The 11,843-nt window shown below is 54.6% G+C and overlaps 2 protein-coding genes across 3 annotated transcripts in view; one reads left to right on the plus strand and one right to left on the minus strand.

Annotated features, from left to right (window-relative positions):
• Nucleotides 1-11,721, minus strand: part of LOC115121479 (protein-tyrosine sulfotransferase 1-like) — a 94,912-nt gene extending 83,191 nt beyond the window's left edge. For both annotated transcript variants that reach the window (XM_065024192.1, XM_065024191.1), the window contains exon 1: nucleotides 11,526-11,721. The gene's annotated coding sequence lies outside the window, so the exon portion shown is untranslated. The remainder of the gene's footprint in view (nucleotides 1-11,525) is intronic.
• LOC135574093 (uncharacterized) lies at nucleotides 729-3,878 on the plus strand. The gene is made up of 2 exons (XM_065024969.1): nucleotides 729-768; nucleotides 961-3,878. Exons 1-2 carry the CDS (start codon nucleotides 729-731, stop codon nucleotides 3,876-3,878), a joined length of 2,958 nt encoding a protein of 985 aa, XP_064881041.1.
• Nucleotides 11,722-11,843: the final 122 nt, after the last annotated feature.

An 11,843-nucleotide genomic window follows, 5' to 3' on the forward strand; every position in this document is an offset into this window, starting at 1 on the left:
TAAATGATTGGATGTTAGACTTAGGTCTAACCTCTTGAACATTTAGCCTACTGGTATTTCTGTATGAGGAACTCGCTCTTAACATCGCAGAACAGTTTGAATGATGCTTTCACCATAACGGTAACCAGGGCTAAAATGCCAGCACCTTGACAATATTACAGGGCGGATGGCTTCTGAAGGAGGTCTCCTGGTTCTGTTTTCTAGCCTGGTTAAAAACCTAGACTGAACAATTGGGTTTAACCAGGCTACCGGTTTCTTCCAAGTTAACTCTAATTACACTGGAACAGCAGATTCAAGCCAAGTGGTTCCCCGCCAACCCAGCCAGACCCTATACACAGAGTGGATAAAACATTAAGAACAGCTGCTCTTTCCGTGACAGACTGACCAGGTGAATTCAGGTGAAATGATCCCTTATTGATGTCACTTGTTAAATCCACTTCAATGCGTGTAGATGAAGGGGAGGAGACGGGTTAAAGAAGGATTTTTAAGCCTTGAGACAATTGAGACATGGATTGTGTTTGTGTACCATTCAGAGGGTGAATGGACAAGACAAAAAATATATAAGTGCCTTTGAACAGGGTATGGTAGTAGGTACCAGGCGCACCGGTTTGAGTCTGTCAAGAACTGCAACGCTGTTGGGTTTTTCACGCTCAACAGTTTCCTCTGCATATCAACAATGGTCCACCATCCAAAGAACATCCAGCCAACTTGACACAACTGTGGGAAGCATGAGTCAACATGGGCCAGCATCCCTGTGGAACACTTTCGGTACCTTTTAGAGTCCACGCCCCGACAAATTGAGACTGTTCTGAGGGCAAAAGCAGGTGAAACTCAATATTCGGAAGGCGTTCCTAATGTTTTGTACATCTCCCTCTGTGTCTTCATCTTGAGGTCCTTCCACCTCCATTTAAAAAAAAAAACAGCTAAACCCAGATCTGGAATCTGTCTGTGAGCAAACAGCCCCATGCTACTCCCGTCACCCCGACGCTACTGCCGGTCCCCGACGCTACTCCCGGCCCCCGACGCTACTCCCGGTCCCCGACGCTACTCCCGGTCCCCGACGCTACTCCCGGTCCCCGACGCTACTCCCAGCCCCCGACGCTACTCCCGTCACCCCGACGCTACTGCCGGTCCCCGACGCTACTCCCGTCACCCCGACGCTACTGCCGGTCCCCGACGCTACTCCCGTCACCCCGACGCTACTGCCGGTCCCGGCGCTACTCCCGGCCCCGGCGCTACTCCCGGTCCCCACGCTACTCCCGGTCCCGACGCTACTCCCGGCCCCCGACAGGGCACGCTACTCCCGGCCCCCGATGCTACTCCCGGCCCCGACGCTACTCCCGGCCCCGGCCCCCGACGCTACTCCCGTCACCCCGACCCTACTGCCGGTCCCCGACGCTACTCCCAGCCCCGACGCTACTCCCGTCACCCGACGCTACTGCCGGTCCCGACGCTACTCCCGGCCCCGACGCTACTCCCGGCCCCGACGCTACTGCTACTCCCGGCCCCGACGCTACTCCCGCCCCGACGCTACTCCCGTCACCCGACGCTACTGCCGGTCCCGACGCTACTCCCGTCACCCCGACGCTACTACCGGTCCCCGACGCTACTACCGGTCCCCGACGCTACTCCCGGCCCCGACGCTACTCCCGGCCCCGACGCTACTCCCGGTCCCCGACGCTACTCCCGGCCCCGACAGGGCACGCCTCCCGGCCCCGATGCTACTCCCGGCCCCTGACGCTACTCCCCCGGCCCCGACGCTATTCCCGGCCCCGACGCTATTCCCGACGCTACTCCCGGCCCCGACGCTACTCCCGGCCCCGACGCTACTCCCGACCCCGACAGGGTACACTACTCCCGGCCCCGATGCTACTCCCGGCCCCGACAGGGCACACTACTCCCGGCCCCGATGCTACTCCCGGCCCCGATGCTACTCCCGGCCCCGATGCTACTCCCCGACGCTTACTCCCGGCCCCGATGCTACTCCCCGACGCTTACTCCCGGCCCCGATGCTACTCCCGACGCTACTCCCGGCCCCGATGCTACTCCCGACGCTACTCCCGACCCGATGCTACTCCCCGACGCTACTCCCGACCCCGATGCTACTCCCCGACGCTACTCCACGGCGCTACTCCACGGCCCCCCGACGCTACTCCACGACGCTACTCCCGTCACTTCTCCAGTCACCCCGACACTACTCCCTTAGCCCCACGCTACTCCCGGCCCCCGACACGGCACACTACTCCCGGCCCCGACACGGCACACTACCCCGGCTCCCGACACTACTCCCGGCCCCGACACGGCACACTACTCCCGGCCCCGACACTACTCCCCTTAGCCCCACGCTACTCCCCGACACTACTCCCCGGCCCCGACAGGGCACACTACCTCCGGCCCCCGACACTACTCCCGGCCCCGACACTACTCCCGGCCCCGACACGGCACACTACTCCCGGCCCCCGACACGGCACACTACACCCGGCCCCGACACGGCACACTACTCCCGGCCCCGACACTACTCCCGGCCCCGACACGGCACACTACTCCCGGCCCCGACACTACTCCCGGCCCCCGACACGGCACACTACTCCCGGCCCCGACACGGCACACTACTCCCGGCCTCCGACACTACTCCCTTAGCCCCACGCTACTCCCGACACTACTCCCTTAGCCCCACGCTACCCCCGAAACTACTCCCGGCCCCGACACGGCACACACTACCCCCGCCCCCGACACTACTCCCGGCCCCCGACACTACTCCCGGCCCCCGACACTACTCCCGGCTACTCCCGGCCCCCGACACTACTCCCGGCTACTCCCGGCCCCGACACTACTCCCGGCCCCCGACACTACTCCCAGCTACTCCCGGCCCCCGACACTACTCCCGGCCCCCGACACTACTCCCGGCCCCGGACACTACTCCCGGCTACTCCCGGCCCCCGACAATACTCCCAGCTACTCCCGGCCCCCGACACTACTCCCGGCTACTCCCGGCCCCCGACACTACTCCCGGCTACTCCCGGCCCCCCGACACTACTCCCGGCTACTCCCGGCCCCCGACACTACTCCCGGCCCCCCGACACTACCCCCGGCTACTCCCGGCCCCGACACTACTCCCGGCCCCCGACACTACTCCCGGCTACTCCCGGCCCCCGACACTACTCCCGGCTACTCCCGGCCCCCGACACTACTCCCGGCTACTCCCGGCCCCCGACACTACTCCCGGCCCCCGACACTACTCCCGGCTACTCCCGGCCCCCGACACTACTCCCGGCCCCCGACACTACTCCCGGCTACTCCCGGCCCCCCGACACTACTCCCGGCTACTCCCGACCCCCGACACTACTCCCGGCCCCCGACACTACTCCCGGCTACTCCCGGCCCCCGACACTACCCCGGCTACTCCCGGCCCCGACACTACTCCCGGCCCCGACACTACTCCCGGCTACTCCCGCCCCGACACTACTCCCGGCCCCCGACACTACTCCCGGCCACTCCCGGCCCCCGACACTACCCCCGGCTACTCCCGGCCCCCGACACTACTCCCGGCCCCCGACACTACTCCCGGCCCCCGACACTACTCCCGGCCCCCGACACTACTCCCGGCCCCCGACACTACTCCCGGCTACTCCCGGCCCCGACACTACTTCCGGCTACTCCCGGCCCCCGACACTACTCCCGGCCCCCGACACTACTCCCGGCCCCCAGACACTACTCCCGGCTACTCCCGGCCCCCGACACTACTCCCGGCCCCGACACTACTCCCGGCCACTCCCGGCCCCGACACTACTCCCGGCCACTCCCGGCCCCCGACACTACTCCCGGCCACCCGACACTACTCCCGGCTACTCCCGGCCCCCGACACTACTCCTGATTAAAAGTAGTGCACTACATATGAAGTTATAGGATGCCATTTGGAAAAGTAGACAGTGGACCATTCCCCAAGCATTCCCCAACCTCGAGGAATATAAAAAGGTAGGATACCTAAAGCCACTGGTCTGAATTACAACTTGTTTTCCCAGCTTTAGCAACAGGCAGATTGGTTTCACGTTTCACCTGGCTGTGCATACCGAGCTGAAATGAATCATGTGTTTGTGTTAAATTAATTCAGGCTCTTTACTCCTGTTACAGATATTGTATCCTCCTCTTGGAGTTTCTTTTCTTTCATTGATCTGTGAAGGTGGGGGGGGGGATTCTCTATGGACCCATGCTGAAACCAGACCACCACATCAACACTTAATAACAAGGGAGGAAGTCTTTGTGTATGTATCTGTCTGTGGAATAAGGTTGGAGGCTCCAAAACTGAGGCCCTGCCATGACATACAAGTGAGTGGGGAGAAGGGAGAGAACGGAAGCTGGAGACGACGACTACACACTGCCGCGACCCCTCGACTACGCCTACACACTGCCTCGACTACACCTACACAATACCGCGACCCCTCGACTACGCCTAGACACTACCTCGACTACGCCTAGACACTACCTCGACTACACCTACGCACTGCCGCGACCCCCTCGACTACGCACTGCCGCGACCCCCTCGACTACGCACTGCCGCGACCCCCTCGACTACGCACTGCCGCGACCCCCTCGACTACGCACTGCCGCGACCCCCTCGACTACGCACTGCCGCGACCCCTCGACTACGCACTGCCGCGAACCCCTCGACTACGCACTGCCGCAACCCCTCGACTACGCACTGCCGCGACTACGCACTACCGCGACCCCTCGACTACGCACTGCCGCGACCCCTCGTCTACGCACACTAGAGAGCACAGCTTTATTCCCTACACAGAGCACGGCTTTATTCCCTACACAGAGCACGACTTTATTCCCTACACAGAGCACGACTTTATTCCCTACACAGAGCACGACTTTATTCCCTACACAGAGCACGACTTTATTCCCTACACAGAGCACGACTTTATTCCCTGTGCCCTGGTCAAAAGTAGTGCACTATAAAGGGAATAGGGGGCCATTTGAGATGTATCCCTAGATCAATCAGGTAGAACGGAACAGAGGCCGGAGCTTAACCTTTGACCCAACTGGTAACGCCATACATCACATCCTGTGAGAGTGTAACAGTATAGCTTTAGTCCGTCCCCTCGCCCCATACCCGGGCGCGAACCAGGGACCCTCTGCACACATCAACAGCAGTCACCCATGAAGCATCGTTACCCATCGCTCCACAAAAGCCGCGGTCCCTTGCAGAGCAAGAGGAACCACTACTTCAAGTCTCAGAGCGAGTGACGTCACCGACTGAAACACTATTAGCGCGCATCACCGCTAACTAGCTAGCCATTTCACACTGGTTACAAGAGCACCACCCAAATTACACCCTATCCCCTGCATAGTGCACTACTTTGACCAAGACCTTCCTATTGTAAATATTAGGTCAGATTCTAGCTAATGGTCACTTCAGCACAATTCCAGTCAATGGCTTTAGGACTTTTTTTTGTTTTGACATTTTAAGCTCCGTTGGAAGCTGCAAAATCACCCATAGTTACTGTTGAGCCAACGCAAAACCCAAGACACACTTGGAACTGTGGAATATATTAGATGTTTCTCAAACTCCGCAGGACTGGACTTCACAATCATTTGTACTGATGGAAAAGTCCACATAACCCTAGGACTGAATTTAGAGAGACTACACAACCAGGCAGACAGCAGGCCGTACCCGGCATAACCAGACAAGTTATTTCAAGGTACCCGGCAACATCCCACGTCCCCCTGCTTCCAGTCACAGCCTACATACTGTTCATTGGCATGTATGAATGAATTGATGCTCCGCTCTCTTCTTCTCTCCACACACACACACACACACACACACACACACACACACACACACACACAAAATCATCACTTGTAATTTAGGAATGCTGGTAGGGATAGCGAGCAATGATAAGTCAGACAGCAGCTGTGGCAGATGAGATGGTAGGAAACTGTGGGACGAATTGGGAACTCCAACTGCAAGCCAGGCCTAATCGCCAAACGACAGTGCCCAACCTCACTAATGGTCTTGTGGCTGAATGGAAGAATGTTTCCCCACAGCAATGTTCCAACATCTAGTGGGAAGCCTTCCCAGAAGAGTGGAGGCTGTTATAGCAGCAATGTTCCAACATCTAGTGGAAAGCCTTCCCAGAAGAGTGGAGACTGTTATAGCAGCAATGTTCCAACATCTAGTGGAAAGCCTTCCCAGAAGAGTGGAGGCTGTTATAGCAGCAATGTTCCAACATCTAGTGGAAAGCCTTCCCAGAAGAGTGGAGGCTGTTATAGCAGCAATGTTCCAACATCTAGTGGAAAGCCTTCCCAGAAGAGTGGAGGCTGTTATAGCAGCAATGTTCCAACATCTAGTGGAAAGCCTTCCCAGAAGACTGGAGGCTGTTATAGCAGCAATGTTCCAACATGTAGTGGAAAGCCTTCCCAGAAGAGTGGAGGCTGTTATAGCAGCAATGTTCCAACATCTAGTGGAAAGCCTTCCCAGAAGAGTGGAGGCTGTTATAGCAGCAATGTTCCAACATCTAGTGGGAAGCCTTCCCAGAAGAGTGGAGGCTGTTTTAGCAAAGAGGGGACCAACTCTATATTAATGCCCATGATTTTCGGAATGAGATGGTCGACGAGCAGGTGTCCACATACTTTTGGCCATGTCGTGCAGCTAGCTAGCAAGCGAGACAACTTTAGCCAGTTAGTTTGGGTACTTGATTGGGACAAAGCATGCATTGGCAGGCAAGCTGCAGACGGATGAGCATACTATTCCCCATTGTTTAACAGCTCTAATTTTTATTTAACCTGAATTTAACTAGTCAGTTAAGAACACATTCTTATTTACAATGAGGGCCTACTGGGAACAGTGGGTTAACTGCCTGTTCAGTGATAGAACAACAGATTTTTACCTTGTCAGCTCGGGGAATCGATCTTGCAACCTTTCAGTTTCAAGTCCATAGCTCTAACCACTAGGCTACCTGCCTCTAACCACTAGGCTACCTGCCTCTAACCACTAGGCTACCTGCCTCTAACCACTAGGCTACCTGCCTCTAACCACTAGGCTACCTGCCTCTAACCACTAGGCTACCTGCCTCTAACCCACTAGGCTACCTGCCTCTAACCCACTAGGCTACCTGCCTCTAACCCACCTGCCTCTAACCCACTAGGCTACCTGCCTCTAACCACTAGGCTACCTGCACCTGCCTCTAACCACTAGGCTACCTGCCTCTAACCACTAGGCTACCTGCCTCTAACCCACTAGGCTACCTGCCTCTAACCCACTAGGCTACCTGCCTCTAACCACTAGGCTACCTGCCTCTAACCACTAGGCTACCTGCCTCTAACCACTAGGCTACATGCCTCTAACCACTAGGCTACCTGCCTCTAACCACTAGGCTACCTGCCTCCTCTAACCACTAGGCTACCTGCCTCCTCTAACCACTAGGCTACCTGCCTCCTCTAACCACTAGGCTACCTGCCTCTAACCACTAGGCTACCTGCCTCTAACCACTAGGCTACCTGCCTCTAACCACTAGGCTACCTGCCTCCTCTAACCACTAGGCTACATGCCTCTAACCACTAGGCTACCTGCCTCTAACCACTAGGCTACCTGCCTCTAACCACTAGGCTACCTGCCTCTAACCACTAGGCTACCTGCCTCTAACCACTAGGCTACCTGCCTCTAACCACTAGGCTACCTGCCTCCTCTAACCACTAGGCTACCTGCCTCCTCTGACCACTAGGCTACCTGCCTCTAACCACTAGGCTACCTGCCTCTAACCACTAGGCTACCTGCCTCTAACCACTAGGCTACCTGCCTCCTCTAACCACTAGGCTACCTGCCTCCTCTAACCACTAGGCTACCTGCCTCTAACCACTAGGCTACCTGCCTCTAACCACTAGGCTACCTGCCTCTAACCACTAGGCTACCTGCCTCTAACCACTAGGCTACCTGCCTCTAACCACTAGGCTACCTGCCTCCTCTAACCACTAGGCTACCTGCCTCCTCTGACCACTAGGCTACCTGCCTCTAACCACTAGGCTACCTGCCTCTAACCACTAGGCTACCTGCCTCCTCTAACCACTAGGCTACCTGCCTCCTCTAACCACTAGGCTACCTGCCTCCTCTAACCACTAGGCTACCTGCCTCTAACCACTAGGCTACCTGCCTCCTCTAACCACTAGGCTACCTGCCTCCTCTAACCACTAGGCTACCTGCCTCCTCTAACCACTAGGCTACCTGCCTCCTCTAACCACTAGGCTACCTGCCTCCTCTAACCACTAGGCTACCTGCCTCCTCTAACCACTAGGCTACCTGCTACCTCCTCTAACCACTAGGCTACCTGCCTCCTCTAACCACTAGGCTACCTGCCTCTAACCACTAGGCTACCTGCCTCTAACCACTAGGCTACCTGCCTCTAACCACTAGGCTACCTGCCTCTAACCACTAGGCTACCTGCCTCTAACCACTAGGCTACCTGCTACCTGCCTCCTAACCACCAGGCCTCCCAACCACTAGGCTACCTGTCTCTAACCACTAGGCTACCTGCCTCCTCTAACCACTAGGCTACCTGTCTCTAACCACTAGGCTACCTGTCTCTAACCACTAGGCTACCTGCCTCTAACCACTAGGCTACCTGCCTCTAACCACTAGGCTACCTGCCTCTAACCACTAGGCTACCTGCCTCCTCTAACCACTAGGCTACCTGCCTCCTCTAACCACTAGGCTACCTGCCTCCTCTGACCACTAGGCTACCTGCCTCCTCTGACCACTAGGCTACCTGCCTCCTCTGACCACTAGGCTACCTGCCTCTAACCACTAGGCTACCTGCCTCTAACCACTAGGCTACCTGCCTCTAACCACTAGGCTACCTGCCTCTAACCACTAGGCTACCTGCCTCTAACCACTAGGCTACCTGCCTCTAACCACTAGGCTACCTGCCTCTAACCACTAGGCTACCTGCCTCTAACCCACTAGGCTACCTGCCTCTAACCACTAGGCTACCTGCCTCTAACCACTAGGCTACCTGCCTCTAACCCACTAGGCTACCTGCCTCTAACCACTAGGCTACCTGCCTCTAACCACTAGGCTACCTGCCTCTAACCACTAGGCTATCAGCCTCTAACCACTAGGCTATCAGCCTCTAACCACTAGGCTACCTGCCTCTAACCACTAGGCTATCAGCCTCTAACCACTAGGCTACCTGCCTCTAACCACTAGGCTACCTGCCTCTAACCACTAGGCTACCTGCCTCTAACCACTAGGCTACCTGCCTCTAACCACTAGGCTACCTGCCTCTAACCACTAGGCTACCTGCCTCTAACCACTAGGCTACCTGCCTCTAACCACTAGGCTACCTGCCTCTAACCCACCTGCCTCTAACCACTAGGCTACCTGCCTCTAACCACTAGGCTACCTGCCTCTAACCACTAGGCTACCTGCCTCTAACCCACCTGCCTCTAACCCACCTGCCTCTAACCCACCTGCCTCTAACCACTAGGCTACCTGCCTCCTCTAACCACTAGGCTACCTGCCTCTAACCACTAGGCTACCTGCCTCTAACCACTAGGCTACCTGCCTCTAACCACTAGGCTACCTGCCTCTAACCACTAGGCTACCTGCCTCTAACCACTAGGCTACCTGCCTCCTCTAACCACTAGGCTACCTGCCTCCTCTAACCACTAGGCTACCTGCCTCCTCTAACCACTAGGCTACCTGCCTCTAACCACTAGGCTACCTGCCTCTAACCACTAGGCTACCTGCCTCCTCTAACCACTAGGCTACCTGCCTCCTCTAACCACTAGGCTACCTGCCTCTAACCACTAGGCTACCTGCCTCTAACCACTAGGCTACCTGCCTCTAACCACTAGGCTACCTGCCTCTAACCACTAGGCTACCTACCACCCTATTGTGATGGATGAACTAGCTGAAAAAGTTTGAGAGTGTTTATCTAAAAATGATCCTTCCTTTCAATTTGAGTTAACATTGCTCTGGCTAGCATTAGTTGTTGATCATGTGTATATAGGGAAAGAGCCTACCTGTGTATGAGTTGTTTAGGACTGGAAGGTTAACTGTAAGAGGATCTCTGTGGTATTTAGCTACATATTGGCAGAAATCCATTCAAATGATCTAAAGTAGTGTTGGGTACGGGCTGCGTGGGGTACGGGCTGCATGGGGTACGGGCTGCGTGGGGTACGGGCTGCGTGGGGTACGGGCTGCGTGGGGTACGGGCTGCATTGGGTACGGGCTGCGTGGGGTACGGGCTGCGTGGGGTACCATGTCACCAGAATAGAAATAAACACACCATAGAAAAAGAGTCTACTCCGTCTATGAAACAAATAAATCAACCACTTTCTACCAAGAGTTCCATCGCTATAACAACCATAGGTTCAAAACATGTTGTAATATGAATCATATTTATTCTATAATAACCACACAAATAGCTATTCTATCATCCTCCCTTCTTGGTCTTTGGGCTATTGCTAGTAGAGAGTGAACTGGAGGACACCAAATATCTGGCATCCACATTTCTTTTCAACATGACACAGAGAAATGAGAAGTTTTGTCAACAGCTGTAGGAATGGCCTGCAATGGAAACACACAAACACATCGATGTTAAGCCCATTCCTTCAGTTATGGTGACTGCAGTCCGATGTTTTGCGATCAGCAATCAGCAGAGGTAGAACTACTTACCGGGGTTCAAAAAGATTGGTCTTAAGCAATTAGGCTCCATTTAGGCCTTGAAGGTCAAGTGTAGGAGGCATCCCTTGGAACAGTTTAACACATTATCACGTCTGCATAATTCCGTGCAACATAAATCCTGTGCAATGCTGACCAGTAAGGATTCCACATCAATAGTCTACATACACAATATCATCTGATGTGGACATATCCAAGGTAATAAAAAACGAACGACGTGATTTTACCTGCGGAACCTGTGTCAGTGTTCCGTTTACACAACCCTCCGCTACAGATACATAGGTGGAGCCCCCCCATCATCATCATCTTCATTATTATTATTATTATTATTATTATTATTATTATTATTATTAGCAAGTTTGCTGTTTAGTTGTGCACACATCAACAGTTACCATTGTTTTGAAGATACACGCATTATTTATAGGCTACGTAAAATGTTCTGGTTAAAAACACGTTACTTCCAATAGGGAGACAAAACCCTCGACCAATGTAGTTGTCTATTTGACATGGGCTTGACAGATCATGTTTATTGTTATGCCAAGACGTGATACATGTTCAGCCGTCACACACCGGACGGCACGTGCTAAAACGTTTCTACAGTGATGCAAAGCTGTCAGCGCATGTCAAAGAATGACGAATTATAGACGGATCTGAGCTAAAAACGACATTGTAAAAAAATACTTCCGAATGAGTTATTATGCTCAGAATGTGCAGTGATTGGTAGCCTACTAAGTAGACAGTCGCGGTTAGCGGCGCTGATGCTGGAAGAGAAGAGCAAAGGGAGAAGAAAGAGGAACATGTCTCCACTGTCCTTTCCTTTGATAAAATATAAAACACCCACCTAAATGTAGATGATCCAGCGCGGGAGAGAGTTGATCAAGCTGCTTATCTCATAGTTGAACACCGTTACTCGTAAATTCCATCCGTTCAATTTGCTCCCTTGTTGTTCCACTGATCCGACACACAAGATTACTTGTTACTGCTTTCTTTTCAATTGTATCGCTGCAAACGCGTCACCCTTACTTTACTAGAGTCTGGTGTAATCATTAGTCCAAACAGTTGCGTTTTGCTACGAAACCGAAAGTTTCTATTGGATAACCTCAGGTAGGTCCCGCCCCGTTTCCTTCCATTTGCTTCCGTTTTAGAAACGTTTTGCAAC

Source organism: Oncorhynchus nerka, linkage group LG11 (genome assembly GCF_034236695.1).
Source record: "Oncorhynchus nerka isolate Pitt River linkage group LG11, Oner_Uvic_2.0, whole genome shotgun sequence".
Lineage (NCBI taxonomy): Eukaryota > Metazoa > Chordata > Actinopteri > Salmoniformes > Salmonidae > Oncorhynchus > Oncorhynchus nerka.